Below are 25,246 nucleotides of genomic sequence, written 5' to 3'. Positions count from 1 at the left end.
TCCAAGAAGTCCTCGGAGAGAGTCAGATAATCTCATTTTCATTTCTTATGCAAGCCTTAATGAGTGCTCGGAGTCTAATATGAAAAAAAAAAACATTTCAAGTATGGAATGATGATGATTGATAGCCTGACTTCCAAAGTGGAGGGGAAAAAATCCTTTAAAAATTCAGCTCTAATTCATCTCCTAAAAACGTCTGAGTTCCATTTGAATCATTTTTGTGTGATAAAATCGTTTACTAACCTTTTCTGTGTAGTTATCAAATGTAAAAGTTTAGTTGCCATGACAACATAACACAGTTAACCCTAAAACAGCTGAAAAAACGACGAGGAATTCATGTCAGTGCTTTTAAATGATATACTTCACATTTCTGCCTTTAAACTCTCCAAAAATCGGCCCCATTCACATCCATTCTAAGTGCCTCACTGTAACCTCGATTTTTACTTTTGTCTAAAGAAAAGGAGGGAGGAGTCGAAATAAATTTTGTGGTAATCAACATTCCACAAAGGCTGTCGATTTGAGGTTAACTTGTATTGAGCACGGAGTATTCCTTTAATTTGAGTATCAGCTTGGCTTCCTGACCTGTCCCTGAAGCCAGACATTTGCAATTTACTCGAAATGCTTTCTGATGCTGATGTAATTTTCAGTTCTAGGAAGGCTGTTTGATAACCAATTATTTTTATTATTTCTAGTAAATGTTGTGGCTTTCAATGCAACACAATTACCAGAAGCCCCTCTGGCCTGGTTCTATATTCTTCTTGTAAGTTCAATGAAGATATCTGCTACCTTATAGAAAGTGTTTTGCCTTCTTTCCTTATTATAAAAGCCAATCCATTCCCAAGACTTTATCAAACTTATCAAAGAGAGACAGGAGAAGAAAAGAGAAGCCATCTCTGCCAAACCATTGTTTGTGTGTCACAACTGCAATTGCTTTGAATCAACAGCCATTCTGTCACATCTTGCATGTGTAGTGCTTTAAAGGTGAACCGTTCATTACTTCCAATATCTATTAGAAAAAGCTTTCACAAGAGGCTGCATTATTAAATTAGTGACAGGTGAAGATTGAATGTGAGGAGAGATGGTGAACCTGAATGCCAGTTAATTGATAATGCTGAAAATGGCTTACAGCGAAGAAGAGCTGAATAATTTTCTGAGCTCTGACCTCTTCTCTGCTTCCTGTTTTAGGTACTAATTGACCCAAACTAAGTCAAATAAGCCTACTTTAAATAAATATATTAATTGGATTTGAATTTAGAATAGACAAGCATTGACTTTTCTGTTACAGTGTGGTGAACAGTTTATTTTTTGTAAGAGAAATGTGCTGGTATCTCTTTCTGCCTTGCTCGGTCTCTATGTCTTTCTCGCTCTCACTCTCTTATTCGTGTCTGCGGAGGTGTGACTCTCACAGGTTTCATCAGTAAGACACACATGGTTCTCTGCTCTTTTCTCTCCAGCTCACTGCACTGTGCCAGCACTTAATGAGCTCTGTAATGCAGATTTTAGACGTGACGATTTATTTGTTTCTTTTGCAAGCCTTTAACTAAGATCCTCTCAAGAAAACTACTCCTTACCAGAGGTTTCTATTTAAATGCCAAACTCTGCATTATAGCCGTCTAGATTTTCTAATGGTGTTTTAAACATTATATAAAAGTCATTATGCAGTTTGGCACCACCATTCTTTCAGCCAACATTTCACACCCAGATTCTTCAATTTCATATTTCCCTTGGACTTCAGCTCAAAAATGCTATGAATTGTGGTTGATTTGCATGCTTACTGTCTCTGAAAGCAGCAAAGTGCATTTGACAAGCATGCCAGCTTTTGTTGTTCATGTTCTGTCTGAGGTTATACACTGAGCCCTGAGCCAAGCTTTGAGCTGACTTACACAGTCAGCAAAATCTGAGCTGTCTCTAAGGTGCTGTTCAACTCTCAAAGGACTGCCTCTCTCTGTGTTGTACAGAATAGATGATATCTACACTGGAAGCGTCCATTGTGGCGCAAAGTGCCAACAATAAACGGATGTCCCGTTCCATTTTGCGCTGCACGCGCTGGCCCTACTCCTGCCAACAACACAAATAAACATTTAGGACGTTCGTATCAACGCGTCCAGTGTAGACAGTCTTCAGCCGTCGCGTCCAGTGTAAACAGTGTGTTAGGACTGGGTATTGATACAGATTTCCCTTTTCGATTCCGATTCACAAGCTCTCGATTTGATTTAAAATCGATTCAAATTAGTATATTTAATTTATAATATCCATTTTGCTTAAATATGAAAGACATTCTGTCCCAGCTAATGCTGTTAATCGTACAAGGCACCTTTTAACTAGGTCTGTCATGTTTGTGTGTTTGTCTTTTGTTTAAGTTCATCATTAAAATATTATTTATTTCGTCAATCCGGAATATTCTTCTCATCTGACACGCAAATGTTTCACGTGACTCCGAAGTGTGTGTGAATACAGCAAGCTGTCCAGAAACAGGAGAGCTCAGATCGGGGGTCACTCACACAACTCAATAATTTTTGACCCAGAAAAACCACAAATGCAGAAAGAAATCTCCACAGAACGGGACGTGTCCCTAACGGGCCTTGAAAATAAAGAGGAAATTGTTATTAAAACAGGTGCAACATCTGTGCTGTAGGTTCACAAAAGCTGACACGGAGCAGAATAATGGAATCCACAAACTGTTTCGCACAACGATAATCACTCATAATACAAGCAATCTGTTTTACCACCTCAAAATGAAGCACGCAAAAGAATATTACGAAAGCTCCACATTAATTTGGTCATTTATTTTTTTATTTATTTTGCAGGAAGTGCAAATTACTTTCTTCAAGAAGTGTTTATTTTCATTGGATATTTTTTTTAAACTTATGTTTTATTTTATTTTTCACATTGATCTTAAGTTTCTTTAGCCAAGTTTATAATAATAATGTCAACAACATTTTAAACTGAAATGTGGCCTAATGTTATAGCATTTTGGAAAGGTTGATTTTTGAAAACAAGTAGATTTATATTTATTTACTTTGACATTGTTTGTCTTGTTCCAAATAAAGAGGAAGTAGTTTTCATATATAAAGAATTTAATTTATTGACTGGAGTTACAAAAATAGGCATTGCAATATGGTTGTTTTATATATAAACCAATTTTAATTGATTTTCGAGAAAACCTTTACTATATCATGATATATATCATTATCGTGATATAAAATTACTCATATCGTGATATAAGATTTTAGTCATATCGCCAACCCCTACTTCATAGATTTTACAGCAAAAACAGTGCAGAAAATGTAAAAAATCAATAAATAAAATTCCTTCTTTACACCTTACTACTAATATTACTCTCTAGACCTATCAGATAAGACACTTAATGTATTAATATAAATACATTCATATTGACATATAAAGTGTACAGTGGGTGTACCTTTGAGGGTATTGCCCCAGTGACAAGCTAAATGTATATATTTATTTATGACAGTGTGGAGGATACCTAAAATAGGAATTCTATAATGTACCATTTTTACGATTCATTAATTATGACAGCTGGAATTGACTTTTCTTGTGTATCTCGTGAGTCGTGACCAAACGTATGTAGTACATATACTGTATGAATATATTTTAGGCTATATTAAAGGAATAGTTACCCAATAGTTAATTTTCATCGTTTACTCACCCTCTTGGCATCCCAGATGTGAATGTCTTTCTTTCTTCTACAGAACACAAACAAAGATTTTTTGAATAATCTCAGCTCTGTAGGTCCATACAATGCAAGTGAATGGTGACCAGCAGTTCCAAAAAGGACATAAAGGCAGCATAAAAGTAATCCACAAGACTCCAGTGGTTAAATCCATATCTTCTGACTTGGTGAGAAAAAGAGAAAAAGTCTTTCACATTCAGCCATTTACTGGTTGGGGCTGGTCAAAGGTGGGAATGCATAGTAAAAAAGAGCTTCTATATTGACCTGTTTCTCACACTCATCTATCATATCGCTTCAGAAGACATGGATTTAACCACTGGAGTCTTATGGATAACTTTTATGCTGCCTTTTTGGACCTTCTGAGTTCTAGTCACTATGCACTTGCATTGTGAGGAGCTACAGAGCTGAGATATTCTTCTAAAAATCTGTATTTGTTTTCTGCTGAAGAAATAAAGTCAATCATGTCTGGGATGGCATGAGGGTGAGTAAATGATTTTGGGTGACTATCCCTTTAAAATATTATAAACTACATTAATTTGATTTATAATATTATTGAAAAATGTTAACCTAACTTTATTTGCGTATAACAGACGAGTTAGGGGCTGTTAACACCAATTGTGTTTTTGTGTTCATCTGCGTTTTGTTTCTCACCCAGCAAAGTTTCAGCACTTGATAAACTGTAATTCAGTGTTTATTCCCTTTTGCTCTGGTGTGCTGAGGGACCACATTTCCTTGATAAAACTCTATATGTTTACTGTTTCTATTCTGCTACAAATGCTGCCTACAATGCTTAAATAAAATACAGCCTATTACAACATGACAAATGTACATTACTTTCTAGGTGAAGAAATTATAAAGAGAGTGAGAGATTTCAGGTTCAAGCTTAAAATTTGATGTTACTGGTAAATCAGGTTCGGGGCTTCAACCTCATGGTTGTGCAAGCCTCCAAGGGGTTTGGGATGGCATTAGGGTGAGTAAATAATGACAGAGTTATCATTTATGTCTCTCAACTATTCCTTAAAGAAAATAAACATCAGCTGGAGATGGATTATATGTCTTGTTTTTGTGCTCTAGATACCAGCATTTAGCAAGTAGGTACATGATGTGAATTGCACAGCCTCCTTGTCCTACAAAGTGTTGTTTGTATCCCAGTTTCCCCTGGTGTAACACTATCAATAGCATTCAAGTCACTTTTATGACAATTTATATCTTGCCATAGTCCCTCTGAGGATTTTTTCTGACAGAACAGTTGTTTAGCTAACCTGAGCTTTACAGCAGGCGATGGGCCTCTGTGTGGTAGTATTTCTTTGCTGACACTGTCTTATTTTCTACAGGTCATTACAGTGCTGAATTCACAGTGCAGCCCACAGATGTGTTAGAACACCAAACTCAGTCTACAAGACCAAAAGGCTTGGAGCTGAAGCACTCCTGTTCATGGAGGGCCACTGGACCCTGCTACTGCTGCTGGGGGCATTCCTGGTCTTTCTGACCACTGAGATCCACTCGACTTCAGGCCAAGGCATCTACACCAACACGTGGGCCGTCCACATTGAAGGGGGAGCCGAGGAGGCTGTGAGGATTGCACACAAACATGGGTTCATCAGTCACGGAAGGGTGAGTAGGATCAGTGCTTTATCAAAGATTTATCTTGTGTATTGAGTGAGTCGTCATGTCTGTGTATGTGGAGATAATGCTGAAGGAGTCTTGCATTGGTGTTCCAGTACATCATTCACCTTCGTGCTGTCAAGCTCTACTGCTCTACTCTGGAAAAACACCTGATTTTGCAAACACCAGCCCACACACATCACACAAGGTCCGTTGTGGAGAAGTTCTTGTCAAGAAGCCATATTTTGCTGCTTTCACTGCTTATTTCATTAAGACAGAGATGTGTCAGCTGTGATTGGGGAAATTAATTTCAGCATTTGCTGCATTTTTTTTTCTCTGCCACCCGAATTGTCTCGTTTGTTTGCCAGATGTTCCCTTTTCTGTTGTAGTGGCATTAAATGCTAAGCTAGGAGACGAAAAGCAGGAATGTATCTGACAGCTGAAACCTTAATTGTATGTGAATTAATCCCTGCAAGTTTAATGTCCTCTAAGCTTGCTATGAGGAGTCTGTGATGAGCACACATGTGGGAGGACCAGAGTAGAAAGAGCTGCCAAAATGAAGCTCTCCTCTCTTCTGATCTTTGAATCTCCTCTCTCTTCGTTTCCTTCCTTCACATTTCTTTCTTTCTTTCTTTCACTTATTGCTTCCTTTTCCTGCAGTTTTACCTTTCTTTCTCTGACTGATAAATCTCCCTTCCTTCCTTCCTTCCTTCCTTCCTTCCCTTCTTTCTCTGATCTATGAATCTCCTTTCTAATGTGAACTGATAGAGCTGAACAAATGAAGTTACTCATTTCAGTGCTACAACTCAGCGGTTCTTATACACACATCTCAGACATCTATTAACAAGCTGGAGGGGAGCAATATTGTCTAATTCAGTTTTAATTATTTTGTTTAGTAGTGGTCAGAAGTCATGCAAACACATTATACAGACTGCTCTGCTGGAACAAGATCATAACTAACATGAACAACAGGAAAAATACTGGTCTTAGATAAGTGATAAATGGTGCTACTCCCCATCAGAACCCAGGGTAGTGAAAGTTTTCACATGAAGAATGACACAACCATGTCTGAGACTGAATGTCCTTTTTGAATATAATATGCATGTGTAACGCATATAACCCATTTGTGTTTGGGTGACAGGAGACAGATGTCACAGCAATAGTCTAACTGTATTTCAGCAATTGCACGAACCACCAGTGACAGCAGGCACACTTACAAGTGTGATTTAAACATCTTTGGGACTTTTCCATCCTTGTTAAGAAGGTTGCATTGTGATAGACAGTGTTGTGTGTGCGTGCACATTTTGTGTATGCACAGAGACATTTTGGTGTTCATTAGTGTGGCATAATGAACAAGCTCTCCTTGCATCTCCAATGATTTATGCCTGACACTGACCTGTCAATCAAACTCGGGACACATTCCCAGCACGGGGTATTGATTTTTCATTATTCATTTCAGACTCTCAGACAGATTGTGAGAGTCCTTGAAGGATCCCTGTGTTCCGAGTTGAATTTTAGATGCCATATGGTGCTTTTTTGAATTTGAATTTCTCTCATCTCCCTCCTCTCCATTTGATGTAATTCTTTTCTGCTCAGAAAGTGTGACTTGAGCTGAGAGCTTTGAGATGGGTAAGGAGGTGTGGCACGCTAATCTTTAGCGTCAGTGCCATGGCCATGTATCAGTGCAGAGCTCCTCACAGCAATCCACCAGAAATCCTTCACAATTAAAATGATATCACTTCAAAAATGAATTACGAGAGAGGAACAGAGAAAGGGAGAGAGAGAAAGAGAGAGGGGGGATGAGGAATGGCATGCTATAGGAATAGTGAAACAGAAAGAAGTGCATCAAGAGGTGATGAAAACAAAAAATGTATACAGATTCATACTTTAAGGAGGTCAAATAATAAGGCGCTGAGATTAATGGGAAGGTGAGTGCCATATGCATTAAAGGAGCAAATGATGGATTGTTTGGTTGAAAAATGGTGCCGAATATGATTAGAGTGAGAGAGTAATAACACGGAACAACAAAGAAAACACCACCTTAACTGTGTGATGCAACAAGTTTCCATCATGGTGTAGCCTCATTTTATTGTCTACATCCACAGTTTTCAAACCGGGAGGCGTGCCTCCCCAGGGGGGTGCCAGGGCATATAATGGTAGGCGTGGAGAATTATGATAAATTCACAAAGTAAAATCAAAAGATAAATAAATAAATGCAATAAAAATGTATTGTGAAGATACATTTAAATAATTGGCTTAATAGAAGTTAGTCCAGCTTAATAGACAGTAGCTCTATGACATAATAATTCTGTAAATTGTCATGAACGCATGCATATCGTGCGAGAGCGCATCTGTACCATTTGCGTGAGCACGAATCTCCCCGCTCGGACGCTGATTTACTATTTTCTACTCTATGAAATCTCCCTGTTTTCTTTTCAGAGAGTGCGTGTACGATCAAAACTGTTCATGTGCAACAACAAATAGTCAGATTTGGGATTTATCCACCATAAAGGCGAATCCTTATAGGATGCATGACATTAAAACCATCAATAAGAATCAAAATGTTACCACCAAATGCATTCAGTCAGTTTACAGTCAAATTACAAATTACAATGCCCTGCAAAGGCAAAATGCTGCAACTACACATTTAGCCAAAATTTAGTTATGACCGAAATCGGGTGTCTTAGACAGACAGGTTTGGCACAATTATGCTCAGATTCAGAAAACAACTGATTGAAACTATACTATAACACATTGAGCTGGACTATCAAACATTTTGAAGCCATTATTTATTAAAAAAAATGTCTGTTTCAGTGTTGGTGTAGTTACTGCATTTCGGTTTGTAGGCCAGTACTGTACTCCTGGCAAAGGGTACAGGAAACTGAAAATTTAGGAAACTGTTAGGAAACTGAAAGTTAGGAAACTGAAAATTTAGTTTTCAAATGAAAACAGATTAGTGTTAATGTGGAACGTATTTAGAAAAACACTGACAAAGACATTTACAGTGTACAGTATATGCACCTATGCAACAATTTTGCACCATGAGACTAAAATATGTATGTTATTACCCATTGGCGAGTAAATATTCAGATTTGTTTCGAGAATGTGTACAATAAATATTTGTACAATCAAGTTATACCCATTACACAAATCATAGTTTCCTTTTGCTTTGTTTTGTGTATTTTGTATCCAAAGACGAAAACCAGGCACCCCATTTTCATTTCATGTCTCTTTTAATATCCTTTCTGTTTTACAATCAGTTGGTGATCAAAAAGATCAAAACAAATAATTTCTAATCATACATTGCACAGATGAGGGAAAACCAACTGTGCAACTTCTCTCTTGTTAATGTGCACTGCCGCTCATTCAACCGTAAACACTTGCTCGCGGAACTGATCTGTAAAAGAGACGCTACCAATTTAGCGTCCATTGTACAAAGGAGCTACAGTTTGTTCCTGGAAGGCAGTAGATGCCCTAATCCTGCCCCATTCTAATCTGAGCCTGTAAGGCTGAGTAGCCTGCCAGGAACAACTCGGGACACCTTTCTCCTATTACGTGAAGTTTCAGGAAAATTTGCTGGATTTTTTTAAGCGTTAAACAAAAAATATTAACTGCAGAAATGAATGTGTTATATTTCCCACCCCTAGTGTGTGTGTGTGTGTGTGTGTGTGTGTGTGTGTGTGTGTGTGTGTGTGTGTGTGTGTGTGTGTGTGTGTGTGTGTGTGTGTGTGTGTGTGTGAGCGTGTATTTATCACTTTGTGGGGACCAAATGTCCCCATAAGGATAGTAAAACCCGAAATTTTTGACCTTGTGGGGACATTTTGTCGGTCCCCATGAGGAAAACAGCTTATAAATCATACTAAATTATGTTTTTTGAAAATGTAAAAATGCAGAAAGTTTTCTGTGAGGGTTAGGTTTAGGGGTTGGGTTAGGTTTAGGGGATTAAGAATAATAAAGTTTGTACAGTACAAAAACCATTATGTCTATGGAAAGTCCCCATAAAACATGGAAACACAACATGTATGTGTGTGTGTGTGTTTGTGTCTGTCTGCAGTGTCTTTGGTCACTCTGAAGGCTCTATGAGAGCCTGGAACAGTGATTAGACATCAGGTCAACAAATGACTCACAGTGCTCAGGCCTCTTTCAAAGTGATGGAAAACGCCTATTCAATCTGAAAGTGCCTGTCACTCTCCACAGGGGAATGATGGGAAGCATGAGACATTTATCCAAGCCCATAATTACTTGATTGCCCGGCCCGAGCCCTGTAGGGAGGGTTTTGGCTCATCCTCAGGCGAGAATGGATAGATAGATAGATAGATAGATAGATAGATAGATAGATAGATAGATAGATAGATAGATAGATAGATAGATAGATAGATAGATAGATAGATAGATAGATAGATAGATAGATAGATGGAGATAAAAAGGAGGAGAGCGGGGCTTAAATGTCATATTTCTCATGCTGTCATCCCTCACAGTGGCAGGATGTTCCTCTGAGGAGATGGAGGAATGTAGAGGGGACCCAGGGGGAAGTGAGACTGAGCCACACATGTTCACGCTTGAAGCTGTAAATGTCACTGAATAGGTGATCAGCATCATTGTCCTATTAAGCCTACTTTCAACACCTTAACAAACCCTTGTGTTAACTAAAGTAAAATTCGTGTGATTGCCCCTGCTGAGAAGGTAATTGTTGAGTTAATTTAAATATATCTTGACCTATTCCTTATCATTTCCAACACCAGTTTAAGACTCATCACTACTGTGGATAAGCTGATGCACAGCATGTCGCATGAGAGCTCAGCTGAGCTCTCAGACTATTGTCGGTACAATTCACTTTCCCAGCTTCCTGACTAGTACACATTTCAAAAGCCTCCCACTGTCACACACCTGCCACTGTTCTCCATGCATGTTGTAATGAGTGTACCTGAGGATGTGGAAGTTCAAGTGAGGAATATAAAAATATGGAATGGCACTGGAACTGAAGGTAATAGATGCGGGAGCATTTCACTAAAATGAATCCTCCGCCTGAGATTTGTGAACAGCTGTTTAACACATTTAGTGGAAAGAGATGAAATAATTAGTAGGGGTAACACCATATGCTCTAGTTTAATCTTTAGTATTGTACATGGATGCAGCTTCAGAATCCATTGACGCCCCAGGGCTCTACTAGGAGCACTTGTGCCACTATGTGAAAAATTAGGGGCACTGTCAAAAATGTAGAGGCACAGTCGGAGTACAGTTATTATGTGTAACTGTTAATGTACCACAACAGAGCATGCATATCCTCAAGCAGGCATTAATAATTTCTACAGAATTATTAAACAAAAGATTCTTGATACATGAAAAAGGACCATCTTCATGAAAGTAATAAAATGTTAATATATTTTCAATGACACGCTGATAGACTTCATAACAAGTATGCATTTCTGTGTCCTTAGGCCTATATACTGATTTTTTAAAATGTTTTTCTGTATATAAAAATATGTGCTAGACAAGTTGTTTCCAAGCTTTTTGACTTTAAAGGGGGTCGCACACCGAACGAGAAGCGCAGCGCCGCGCCGCGCCGCGCCACGTCTAGAACAACTCACAGGTATCGCACACCGGACGCGCACATTCTATTCGCGCGAGCTCAATTTTGAATCAACTCCTGGTAGAAGTCTAGAAGAGCTGCACGATGGGTGAGTTTTAACTTGATGTATTATTTATTTTTTATGTTAATTTAATAGCTGATGTTTGATCGTTAATCGAGTAAAAGTGTCTATCACGTTGTTAAGTCTGTTATTTTGTTGTAACGTTATCCGTTGTCTTGGCAACTATGTTACATACAATAGTATTTATTTAGCTAGCGTTTAGCTAACCCGAGTGACAACGTTAACCAAACAAGTTATTTGATATATTCTTTTTTATTATAGACGTAACTGACGATATGTTATGTAAGAGCGTATGGTTAGTATAGTAGAGTATTGAAAAATGGTACAACAGGGGAAAATGAAAGATTTAAAAGGGCTATGTTTGTTATATATTTTTTCCAATATGACTTTATTCAAGCTGTTAAATTAGGAATGTTAAACTAAATGTATATTGCAGCACAGGGTGAAGTCAGTATGTATATTAACGACGATTTGAGACAAATAAATGTACATTTAATATACAACTATGTAAATGGCGCTCTGTGGCGCGGCATGGTTTTGAACAAGGTCCTGAGCCGTAGCTGGGCGCCGCGGACAGACGCCGAATGGCGCCGCCGGTGTGTGTACACTCATAGAGAATAATGTGATAGAATTTTAAAGACATGGCGCTGCGCGGCGCGGCGATGCGCTGCGCGTTCGGTGTGCGACCCCCTTAAGCCCCCTCTACTTAAATATCCGAAAGTTTGTACATAGGTCTATATTACGACTAGGTAAAATAGAGAGAGAGAGAGTGAGATGGAGAGGACAGCGCTCGCAGCCATGTGTGAGAGTGAGAAACCGGTGCTTTTAAATGCAAAATAACACGCCTCTTTTAAAAGTACTTGGTATACAAGGCCAAATGCATTAGGGAGTTTTATTCTGATGGTAGGCGGCAATAATACATTTATAATTTTGGGTGTTTGATCAGCTGTCACTCGCACTGGTGCGACCAAATAATTTTCCACATTCACACGTGGTCATTTTTATTTTCAAATGCGAGTGAAATACTCGCCCTGTAGAGCTCTGCATCCCTAAATAAATATTTTGCAAGCACTTTTATCCAAATTGACTTAACAGTACACTTATTAGTGGAACAAACCTATTGATGAGTAGTTTTAAGGATTGTCCCATGGTGGGGTTTAAACCTACTGCCTTTTGGTCTCCAGTCCAAATCTTCAACAGCTACCCTACCCTAAAAAGCCTTCTTCTAAACAGGTGCAACAGCCACCTGTAAAACATATTATTTCACACTAACGGTTAGATCCGAAGAACCTCAGACTTTTACTATACATCTGCCATTCAACCACACAAGATGTCCTTCTTCCAAAAAGTATGCGATTAAAGGGGAGAGCAGGGTTAGTTGTCACTTTTTACTCCAGTGAATAATTCTCAGGCTGTTTATTTTTGTAGGTACATTTCTGCATAATCACATACTTTAAAGTCTTTACTTAAAAACCTGAACATTTCTACTGGAGGAAAAAGATACTGTTCCTACTGTTCTTTTGTGACAACTTGACTTGGTAGCAGGGCATGTTGTCACAGCATTGGGAAAGTTGTCACAATGGAACCTGCCAATTAACAAGTGGCATAAATTTCATGGGAACATTGGGGGGCCACTCATCACACAACCACCAATACCACCAACTTCCCCATATGACAATTAGCCCCGTTCACCCTCTATTTCTAGTACCCTTTAAAGTGTTCTACTTGCTTATTGGGCTAAGTCAAAGACTGTGGCACTAAATGCTGAGGGAGCTGGAGGAAAGAAGAGGGTTTGGGATTTGAAATTGGAACCAGATTCTAGCATTTGTGAGGCTTTAATTTGGGATTTGAGCAGCTTTATTTATCCTGACTGCAGTTGGTGTTGTTCTTGCATTGCGCTTCCTTTATGCCCTGCATGTGCGTGTGTGTGTGTCTGAAAATAATGGCTTAGCAGGCAGCTGATCAGCACACTTCAGTGACGCATTTCGTCCCTCTCTCCCCACCTCTCTGCGTGTGCACACAAAAACAATCCTGATTGCTCCCATTGCAGAGCACAGCTCTCAAAGGCCTCTCTGCTCTCAAAACTGCTGGTGGAGAAAAATGGTGGCTGGTGTATTGTGGGCTAATTGTATTTGCTACAGTGCCTCAGTATCATTGTTTTTTTTTTTGTTGGCTTTGAATCAAACACTTCTTAAAATTGGGTACACAGAGCAAGTCTTCTGTTTCTGGGCTTCTGTCGGCTGCACACCCCTTGTGTATTTTTGCACCCATGCTGATTCTTAGTGTTTGGCTAAAAGCTGAAAGCACCAATGCACATAAGACCCAAAAGGGAGCCGTGATTTCTTGCTAAAGGACTGTTTATGTGATGTAGGAATGCGGTAGTTTCACAAATGTTTTAGGTATACAAAGTTCTCAAGCATGATTTAAAATTATCAAGTGGTTGGAGCTGATATTAGCGAAATAATATGATTAAAACAGCATTATGCAACCAGCGGGGAAATAAAATAATTTTTGAGGAGAGCTGAGTTATACATTTGTATTGAAAATGACGCATTTTTGACATACATTTTATTTTGGGTTATTTCGGCTTGCTTTTTGGGTATCCCAAAATTTGTTTGCACATGATTTGCAATTAATGACAACCTGCAATCAGCCCAGAACAGTTGCAAAACAAAAAATGTAAACAAAGTTTTAACAGAAGAATTAATTGTTTTCTAATGTTTTTATAAAATTATGTGCTTCACATTTGCAATTCCAAAAATTGGGTACATTCACTTCCATTGTAAGTGCCACACTGTAATCCAGATTTGTGCTTTTTTGAGTGACGAGTTGAACATTTTTTTGGTGGTAAACAGCATTATGCCGCAAATGCTGTCAATTGAGCTTAACTTTATTGAACCTGGAATATTCCTTAAATGGGTACATGGACAGACATCATTAAATGTAATAGAAAAGTTGTGTCCACCCCCCCTTTGACTCTGCCCCCATTTCTTTAATCTCAGCTAATCAAATGACCTCAGATGACCACACCCCTCTTCCAAATCCATGCCATCATTCACATGCACAGATCTAAAGTGAAGAGCTCTCACCATCATATGCTCTCACTGTTTGGCTGTCTCTCTCTCTCTCTCTCTCTCTCTCTCTCTCTCTCTCTCTCTCTCTCTCTGCTCTCTCTCTCTGAACATAAAATAGCTATCTTGCTCTCACTCTCTTTCTTTTTTATGCTTGCTGCCAAAATAATTTTTTTGTCATCCAAAGGGTTGTCATTCTACCAACTTTTCAAAAAACATTATTCTAAGATGACTGGAGAGAAAGTTTGGACTCCCTCCTCTCACCTCCTCAAAGCGCTTACTGCTGGATAATGAATGCATATTGATGGGACAGATCTGCAGTCACAAACACACACACACACACACACACACATCCATTCGATGATGGAGCCGAGATGAGACAAGATACTAAAATGTCACACCTACCTGACAGCATTAGTGCTTAAATGCAATCAGGGCATGTCAATTTAGAGAATGTGTGTGCCACAGAGACCTTAAGCCCTGTTCTTACCGCAAACAACATTGCATGGTGTCGCTAGTCTTTGCGTGTGTAGCTGGTGGGCATTCCTACTGCCATCGCATTAATGTTATTAGTGGACTGCATGACTGGTCATAGTACTTAGGAAATTCTGATTACAGATTATACTGCTGGTGAAACTAAGATATCATTCTAATTTGACAAGGAATCTGTTCTGTTGCTTCTAAAACATAACATTTTGCATAAGAGAGTGTTTTCATATAACCTGCAGCAGTGCTCAATGCATCATATCATGAACAAATTAACAGTCTATCAGTATATGAATCAAATTGACTCGGAATGCCGACACGGTTTTCCACGTATCCTTTTTACTAGGCTATATTCATGTACCTTAATCTGCTATATCCATGTATATGGTTACAGACAAATGATATAGAAGAGTGAAATCACTCACAGAAACTTGTAACTTAAGGGGCTTAAGACTGCCACCATCAAACACAAACATAAACACTCTAACAGTTTTTCTTAGCCTGTTGCTTTCCTTTGGAACCTCTGATCCATCCGGGGGGTGTGTTTCCTGTACAACGACATAACTCACTGCATATCCACCAGAGTATGAGGCATGGTTGGAGAAATTGACTAGCTAGTCACGACTGTTTCGTAACTATGTCCCACAACCATCGTTCGAACCACGTTGGTTCAACAATATAGAGCTGTCGTTAATGATGTTACTTAGGGGGGTGGTGTAATTACTTCTGCAGAGATCATATGTATACCAAATAATAAAAGCTTATTTATATGTACACCAGCAAGACATTTAATGTGAGAAAGCTGCTTAAGACATGAAAGTGGCATGCACTGTGTAATGAGACTTCAAAAGTGGCATTTCCATCTAAAGTAGACTTCGTAGTTCACATGCACACTCTTCAATGGGTGATCTTTCGGCGTGCCAGTTATGATCCCTTCGAAGTGCCATACGGAGGCTGATTTATCGCATTTGGAATGCAGTCAAGAATGCCACTTATGCATTAAAATTATGGATGAAAAACATGTTCTCAGACGGAAACAGTGTGTATGAAATCACTTTCTCTTAACAGTTTTGAATCCCTTAAACTGCATAAGGAAGTCTGCATTCGCATTTCCATGACGTTTCAGAACTATGCTTTTTGCAAACACCGAAATACACACTTTTCTTAAATGCATGTAAATGGGTTCTAAAGTATTACATAATGAGAGATTTAAATAATTTTGGAAGTAATCAGCGGCTGCATTTCTGGTAAATGTGAGAAAGTGTAAATAACTACAAGTTTATAATACCAGAATTTAGTGATCTGGGCTTATAAACTATCACACAACCATATGATGTAGAGCAGAATTTTGTGCCAATGTCTGATCATTTTCTACTGTCAGCATTTGTAGTAAAAGAGTAATAAATCATTCACATGTTGCTGTGTGTTGTTGTATTAAAGAGACATTAATAAAATCTACTTGTTTCTTTACCGAGATCTTGATGATGCAGTCTTTCTTGTCTCCATGTATTCTCCATGTTTCTGCATAACCTCCAGTGAAGCCTTTATATGTTTATTTCCAAAGGTGATGTTTCATAAGCCATGCTGAATGCGAGATATGCGGGTTTGTTTACTATGCACCGCTAAGAAATTGAGAATGCTCAAGAACGGGAGTAAAATTAATTTATTATTTTGCCAAGATGAAACAAGATGCAGTTTTTGTGCAAGGAAATTTGAAGCAGCATTTTCCTGGCATCTTTCTCCTCTATGCTGGTTGTGTAAAGTTTGTGGAGGCGTGTCAGATGGTGTGGAGGACTGTCCGTGTCAGCGCATGATTTCATTTATTCTGCCAGTGTAACAGTGTGTGATTAAACAATGGAAAAATACAATAAACGGTAAATCTGTGAAAAATGAGAGTTTATAAAAATTGTAATTAATAATAATAATGTGTCAACATGTATTGCCAGCCTGTGATATAAAGCAGCATAATGTAGTATTTTTGTATAGCTAAGATAGCTGGAAGTGGCTTGTACCAGAAGTGGTCCACATTCAAGGTTGAGAATGGTGACGCCCTAGTTTTGCTGAATAATTAGGTGGATCAAATTAATGCCCACACAGCAAAATAATAAGCAACTATGCATCTAACTACAGGTGGAGAACTGTAGTTTAAACCACACAACTTTGCGATACAGTTTGCGAATGTTCGTTGGTTTTAAGAAACACCAAATAATTGAGCTTGTTTGTAACGATGGATCTTGCGACCATAGTTGGATAATAATGCTTTTGGGAAAAGCACCCCAGGTTGAGTGGTAATAGAGGAGAATGCAGGATGTGTTGTCTGTTGGATGGTTGTAATTATATATGCCAGTATTTTATTTAATGTGGTGCCTTAAGAGTTTACATCACTTTTCAAGTCTACCTGGGTTTTGAGGTTGTTCATAGCTGATGACAAAAGTATTTGTTGATGAGAGGTGATATACAAATGCTTATTGATGAACATTTTTTTGAAAGGCTAATTACGCCTCAGCCTCAAACAGCATTGCCTCTAATCTTCAGAGATTTAATCATTTTTGTGTAAACAAAAGCACACTAAGGAAAAGTTTAGTTACAAAGCACTTGATGAAAAAGTTATTTGCTAAGTCCTCTGTGAAGAAGAGAAGAGAATCTATCTAACAGCTGGAGACAGAACTGTCTGAAATTCTGCAGGCGGTCGATGGGAGATTGATACGATCAGCAGAGATGGTAGAACGTGAAATATCAAGCATGGCGCACAAAATGAGGGAGTCATTGTGAAGGAAAGAAAGAGGGAAAGAGATAGAGAGGAGAATTGTGTGTGTGTGTGTGTGTGTGTGTGTGTCTGTGTGTGTGTGTGTGTTGGTTTGAGCAGTTACTTCTTTGAGCAGCCTGTTCTCACAAAAATTACGACTATTGTGTCTTTTTTTGCTAAATGATTTTAAAGGGTTGTTGAATGTCGTTAAAAGTGAGTTAAATGTTCTCCCAAACAAATTAGGTTTTTAAGGTTAATGCACCATTAATTTTGTAATCAACTAAACCTAGTTCCCTAGCCCATACATGAAACTCAAACCTAGCCGATAGTGTTATAAAAAGCAAATGTGAGATGAAAAACACAATTGCGTAACAAACCACGTCATTTTGTGTTGCTTTGATTACGTTTTCGGCTCGTGTGTCGAACTGCATTCTCCTGAAGAAAAGGACTGCCTTTGCATCACAAGTGCAGTGCTCTTTCAGTTGAGCTACTGTGCAATTAGATTGCAATCAAACAGGATTATAAATGTAGTTTGTTATGTAATGCAAACATTAATAAGTTTAGACTTACAGGTCTGGTGCTATAGTAAACAGTTTGTGTTTATGAACTGATAATCTGCCATTTTACTTGTTACTTTGTGTGAAAATAAATAAAAGTCATTGTTGTTTTTGTTGTTTATTTCACCAGGAAACTGCCATGCCCAGCAAGCCACTTAAAAATGTATTTATTTCAATGCCTGGTTTGCCTGTTGGTTTGTGCAATGGCTTCTTTCAGTCATAGCATTTGGATGATTATAATGGCTGAGAGAATCTTTACCTGTAATTCTATTGTCAAATGTAACAGATTGTGGTGTTGAAGGGATCCTAAATTCAGAGCTAGATCAGATTTGATTTGTAATGTGCGCTCATTTTCTAAAATAATACAGCAACTCAAAACAGGATGAAACTCTGGATGTCCCTGTGCAGTGATGTCCTGATCATGAGATAACAATGTTTTCTTTTTGACAGGACACAGACCATAGATGTTAGAACTGAAAAGGAATGCATGCATTTCAATGCCTGTAAAGCCAAACATTTCTATTTTTATTTTTATTTCCACACACTGCAAAAAAAAAGATCAGGATTTTATAAACTAGCATTTAATAGAAATATTCTGTCACCTGTTGTTTATTTATGTTCTTTTTGTCTTATCAGTTTGTGTTGTCACTCGACTGAACCTTTCTCTGTAGAGAGCTGTCTGTAAGGAAAGATTTCCATCAAGCAATCTGATTCTCTTTCCCTATTTCCTATCTTCACTTATTCTACTACTTGTCTCTCTGTCTCTATACTAGCCCAATAAAAGGAGACGAATGTTGCTCATTCTTCTCAGTTGTATCGTTATTCCCATAATTCACTGCACAGATAGAGCTGCTCTGGGTGAGTGACTCACAGCAGTGGCAATGAATATTCATAAGGCCACCAAAAGCACTTTCTTAGTCAGCCAATGGGGAATACTCATCACTCTCGGCTCACTTGTCACCACAGGGCATTTTTTGTTGCTACCATGGATGACGTCATGACCCCTCACTGTCTCTCTCTTCTCAGAGAGTTTCTCACAGTTCTCTGGCCACTCATACAGTCAGCACTGTTAGAAATGGGTCAAGATGGTCATCTACTCAATTAGTGAGGCCAACTTTGAATCTAGATTTAATTTTTCTTTTTTACTTTTATATTTTTAGCTGCAGTATTTTAGAGGGGATGAATTTAGAGTAAACTTCAAAGAGAGGGAGAGAGTGTGCAGTCTAGTTTCTGTTCAAATGTTAGCAGTACTGTAAATCGCTCTCCTAGATGTTGCGTCTCTAAATAAATTTAAAGCAACACATTCACCAGCTTCAATAAATCAAGACACTTACGGATGGCTTTGAAATCACCTGTAAGCAATGTTCCTGTTGTTATATATAATCCCTAGGTCTCTGTTTTTTTAGGACTATGATAGTGTTATTCAATAAAATTTTATAGTTATTTACAGTATATATGTTATAGAGTATTTTGCATTAAAATCCAAATATATTGTTTACATACATCTAATGAATAACATTAAATTAATAGTCCAAAATATTTCCTTTATTTTTATTACGTCATTCACAGTGATCCATGGTACTGCAGTTTATTCCCTCAAGACATTTTTTCTTTTTGTCTTTTTTTTTTTTTGCTTCAAATCAAAGTGTGCAATATTGTGATTCACCTTAGAGCTGGTTGGTTTGGTTCATGTCTTAAAACTATTTTAGGAAAAATTAGGAAAAAAGTACATATGGACAACATGAATAGGAAAAATATTTCCGAACCAAGACAGTTGAAATAGAATTGTGTCATGGTTCTGGTAAGCATGAAAGTTTGTTTTGTTTGTTTTGTCATTTTCATTTCCTCATGTTTCGCAGGCGCATCTGGTCTGGCATGATTGGTGTTTCCATGGGAACGCTCATTGTTCTCAGGGTTGCGCCGATCATGCCACTGATTAGCTTGTCGAGCAACACCAGTTCCAGCCTGATTTCACTCCCTACATATGCCCTAATGTTTCTCTGTTTCTTTCCCAGATTGTTATACTAAGTTGAGTACTAACCTCACTCTCTTTGTTTATCTGGTCCTGTCTTGTCACTCTGTTGGTTGCCCTTATTGTTTGGGTTGTGGTTTGCCTTCCAGTCTTCGCTGGACATCTCACTCATCACCTTGCTTCTACGGAGGATTCTGCTCCTGGGTCATTCTGTCCAGCACCTTCATGTTACAAAACGAACTTTGTTACTTACTCACCCTCATGTTGTACCAAACCCAATTGACTTTCTTCCATGGAACACAAAAGGATATATTAGCTTAGCCTCAGTCACCATTCACTTTCATTGCATCTTTATAACCTTAAACACTGACTAGTACAGTTGTCATTCAGAAAACCCACCAACTTGATTTTGAAACTATTTAGTTTTGCACATCTAAAAATACTAATGGTTCTTTATTACCAATACAATAATCACCAGGCAAATAAGTTTGCACAATAGAAATGTAATTTATTAATGCAGTCAGGATTACAAAAAATTATTTGCATCTGGTTTTGCATAGAAATGAGATGCAAGTGGTATTTGAAGATGATGCAAAACACTTTTGACCAGACTTATTGTACATTCTATAATACTCTGCTCAAGTTGCTGTTGCCTCAGGTATGTCTCAGGGGTTAACAGCATTTTATCTTACATCTCTACAGATTGAAATTAAATAACCAGACAATTCAATTCACTAAATTATTCGAGTGGAATTAAATTGCTTTTCGATTAATCTAACTCGGCAGAATTACATTTCCAAGTAGCCAGTATCGATTACTTGACGGTTGACAATCACAATTCTAAATCAACATTTATCTAAGTAGCCTTTTCCCCAAGGGAGATCCCCTTCTCTGCTGATCTGTGCTTTTTTAAATTACATATTGGATGAGGGATTTTGGGAGAAGCTGGTCATGGCCACAGCACACCGCGTCCTACCCCCTTTTTCTCTTAGAAAACAATGTTGTCAGGAATTTATAACAAGGCAATTCCCCTACATGCTGCTCACAGAGGGCATCCTGTTCTGCCCATTTATGCATATTTATTTTAAATTTTAGATGTAGTTGTGCCACCACACCCTGTCTGGAGTGCTTGGGGAACCATTCCTTTTCACTGACGGATTTGTGTATTTGAAGCTTGATATTTGGACAATACACACAAACGCACACACAAAAATGCACTAATGGTAGAAATGAACTAGTTTAACAATGTGAAGTATGTCTGAATCCAGGATACTTTTGTGGCATTGTAGAAAAGATCCTCGCAGGAGATGGCTAAATAATTACTACCCTACTGCTTCTGTTCTCTGCACAGCTCATTCCTTCTCTCTCTCTCTCTCTCTCTCTCTCTCTCCTTTCACTATCCCTGTTGGTATTTTTCCCATTTTTCTGCTTCAAATTCTTTTATTTAATTTGAATTTTTTATCATAGTTTATGCAAATGTATGTTTTCAAAATTTCTTCAACAGCTTATAAGTTTACAGAAACTGGGGAACAGGGCTGGGTGATATTGGGAAAAACTATATCTGGATATTTTTCAGCATTTTGATGACATTCAAGATAATAGTATCTTGAATTATATGTACTGTATGTGCTCTGAAATGGCTTAAAAGGTTGATTTCAACAAAGGAACCATAATTTCGACCAAATGCATTGTTGCCAAGTAGATTCAAATGTTTAATGCAAAAAGCAGGGTCAACAATAAGGATGGCCTGCTGGACTTGGGACAGTGTGAGACAGTTTCGAGCCAGTTGGCTGAACTGCCTCTTTCCCTATCAGGCCAATTGCGTATTTTCATAAAATCGTACATTTGCTGATCTTGTAAATGTTTGTTATGTCTTGCAAACTGAAACATTTGCATTTCTGTGATTTATTGAGCATTCTTGTTGCAAATTCTGCTAATTTGAACCTATTATCAGAATCAGAATCAGAATCAGCTTTATTGCCAAGTATGCTTACACATACAAGGAATTTGTCTAGGTGACAGGAGCTTCCAGTCAACAACAATACAAACAATACCAAAAACAGCAGCAAGACATAGGTAATTAAAAACAAAAAAGAACACAAAATAAATAATTATACATATACGTACATACACTCACCTTCATACATACCCACATACACACACGTAGTGCAAATCTAATACAATCCGTATATAAAGAACAAAAACAGTATATTATGTACAGAGCAATGTAAGTAATGGCAGAAGTGGATATGTTGGATAATATAAATTAAAATTAAACTGTGTATTGCACATAATTATTGCTCAATGGGGCAATTTAATTGTTCATTAGATGGATGGCCTGAGGGAAAAAACTGTTCCTGTGTCTGACGGTTCTGGTGTTCAGAGCTCTGAAGCACCGGCCAGAAGGCAACAGTTCAAAAAGGTAGTGGGCAGGGTGAGTGGTGGGTGGGTTATCAAGGTAAGGGTGGGTGATATGACCAAATCCTATCCTATATCACGATATCAGGGCTCCAGACTGCAACTAAAATGGCCGCAAATGTGAGCAAAAAATATTGATTGCAATAATAATTTTAAATCTAGTCACCATTGGTGACAGTCAGGTTTTGTGCATTCATATGCGTGTGTGTGTGTGTGTATATATATATATATATATATATATATATATATATATATATATATATATATATATATATATATATATAAAGATCCAGTTTTTGAAACTGAGGACAATTGAGGGACTATTACACAAGGTGCAAACATTCATTGATGCTCAAGAAGGCAACACACTATATGCATACTATACTTTATGTTAATATCTGCTTATGTAGATTCTGAAGGGCAGTACTAAATAAAAACATTTTTTATCTCTTATATTTGTATAAATTATTAAAGGGGGGTGAACATTAATGAGACAAAAGGGGAATGCAAACTTACGTATCTTCTCAACTATATATACTGTTTATTAAACCTCTGATTACTGGGTTATCAGCTGTCTTCCTTTTCTTCTGCTTTCTATCTTGTTTCTGAACAACAATCTAAATCGAGCAATTATATGATTTGTCAACTAAAAACAGCCATTTGACTCCTTAATGTTTCAGTTAAGGGGCCAATGGCTCCAAAGTAATTTTTTTAGTCTGGTGCCCTGGATATATATCACGATATAGTTACATTTTTCTGAAAAATCATAAAATTGCATTATATATTAAACCATGTTGCAATGTGTAATTTTGAGTAATTCAGTCAGTGAATTAAATACTTTATAAATGAAAACTTTATCTTATATTGTTTTCTCTTTAGTTTGAACTTGACAAAGTAAAACAGTCTGATGATGCCACATTTCAGTCTGATGATATTTACCAAATTTCTTATTTTTCTTTCTTTTGTAATATTATTATTATTGTTGTTGTTAATGTTATTATTATGATTATTGTTATAACTTTCCTTAAAAAACTTAAAATCTCAGTGATGCAAAAAGTAAAGTAACATATAAATAAAAAAATATCTATAAATAAATCACTTAATTAGGCTCTTTGTGTTTTTGGTAATCTCTATAAAGAAAATATCAAATATATGAAGGAAAATATGGCTGGTTTGTTTCCTGATATCAAACATTATTCGAACAGAATTTTAGAAAGGGGTTTGATGTGTATTTTAAAAACCCACTTGACATCGAGAGAAACCAGAATGAGTAACGGGTGTGATCTGCGCTTTTTCTGATGGGGATGACTTCAAGACTCGCACAAAACACAGACACCCCAATGGCACGTGCTCATATCTCCAAGACAATAGGCAATATGCGCTCATGCCAACCGACAGATAATTGTCCAGATTCCGGCACGAAAACTGAAACTGAACCAGATAGGGAAGGCAGGATCCTGACACCATGCTCCGGACATGAGGCACAAGACCGACCGAAGAGCGCATGGCAGGAAAACCACAAGAAAACAAAACACAAGACAGACAAAGAACTACGATGTCAAGACCCGGTCACACAAAAAGCCAGAGTGACAGGATCATGACATTTAGAGCTTTTATTTCAGAAAATTATAACTGTTCAAAATAACAAAAATTATTTTTTAGAAAGTGTTTTCACGCCTTGAATAATGCAAAGAAAACACGTTCATATTCATTTTTAAACAACACAATACTAATGTTTTAACTTAGGAAAAGTTCAGAAGTCAATATTTGGTGAAATAATCCTGATTTTCAATCACAGCTTCAATGCGTCTGGCATGCTCTCCACCAGTCTTTCACATTGCTGTTGGGTGACTTTATGCCACTCCTGGCACAAAAATTCAAGCAGCTCAGCTTTGTTTGATGGCTTGTGGCCATCCATCTTCCTCTTGATCACATTCCAAAGTTTTTCAATGGGGTTCAGGTCTGGAGATTGGGCTGGCCATGACAGGGTCTTCATCTGGTGCTGCTCCATCCATACCTTGATTGACCTGGCTGTGTGGCATGGAGCATTGTCCTGCTGGAAACACCAATGCTCAGAGTTTGGGAACATTGTCAGAGCAGAAGGAAGCACACTTTCTTCCAGGATAACCTTGTATGTGGCTTGATTCATCCATTCTTCACAAAGATGAATCTGCCCGATACCAGCATTGCTGAAGCACCCCCAGATCAGCACAGATCCTCGACCAAATTGGAGTGGATTTAAAACACTGTGGCTTGATGGCCCCTTCAGGTCTCTGTCTAATATATATATATATAAAGTAGTGAGTGTACAGCTTGTATAACAGTGTACATTTGCTCTCCCCTCAAAATAACTCAACACAGCCATTAACAACTAAACCGCTGGCAACAAAAGTGAGAAAATGTCCAAATTGGGCCCAATTAGCCATTTTCCCTCCCCGGTGTCATGTGTCTCGTTAGTGTTACAAGGTCTCAGTTGTGATTGGGGAGCAGGTGTGTTAAATATGGTGTCATCGCTCAAACTGGTCACTGGATGTTCAACATGGCACCTCATGGCAAAGAACTCTCTGAGGATCTGAAAATAAGAATTGTTGCTCTACATAAAGATGGCCTAGGCTATAAGAAGATTGCCAAGACCCTGACACTGAGCTGCAGCACGGTGGCCAAGACCATACAGCGGTTTAACGGGACAGGTTCCACTCAGAACAGGCCTCGCCATGGTCGACCAAAAATGCTCAGCGTCATATCCAGAGGTTGTCTTTGGGAAATAGACGTATGAGTGCTGCCAGCATTGCTGCAGAGGTTGAAGGGTGGGGGTCAGCCTGTCAGTTCTCAGACCATACGCAGCACACTGCATCAAATTGATCAGCATGGCTGTCATCCCAGAAGGTAGCCTCTTCTAAAGATGATGCACAAGAAAGCTCGCAAACAGTCCGCTGAAGACAAGCAGACTGAGGATCAAATTGATCAGCATGGCTGTCGTCCCAGAAGGCAGCCTCTTCTAAAGATGATGCACAAGAAAGCTTGCAAACAGTCCGCTGAAGACAAGCAG

General features: G+C 38.2%; 1 protein-coding gene across 4 annotated transcripts in view; it reads left to right on the top strand.

Annotated features, from left to right (window-relative positions):
* The window catches only part of LOC127640590 (furin-like), a 102,283-nt gene that overhangs the window by 2,087 nt on the left and 74,950 nt on the right, over positions 1 to 25,246 (top strand). For all 4 annotated transcript variants that reach the window (XM_052123227.1, XM_052123229.1, XM_052123226.1 and 1 more), the window contains exon 2: positions 5,026 to 5,305. In XM_052123227.1, coding sequence (XP_051979187.1) covers positions 5,126 to 5,305 — 180 coding nt within the window. In that variant the 5' untranslated portion in view covers positions 5,026 to 5,125. The remainder of the gene's footprint in view (positions 1 to 5,025; positions 5,306 to 25,246) is intronic.

This window comes from Xyrauchen texanus, chromosome 49 (genome assembly GCF_025860055.1).
Source record: "Xyrauchen texanus isolate HMW12.3.18 chromosome 49, RBS_HiC_50CHRs, whole genome shotgun sequence".
Lineage (NCBI taxonomy): Eukaryota > Metazoa > Chordata > Actinopteri > Cypriniformes > Catostomidae > Xyrauchen > Xyrauchen texanus.
This window is presented reverse-complemented; position numbering and strand designations above follow the sequence as displayed.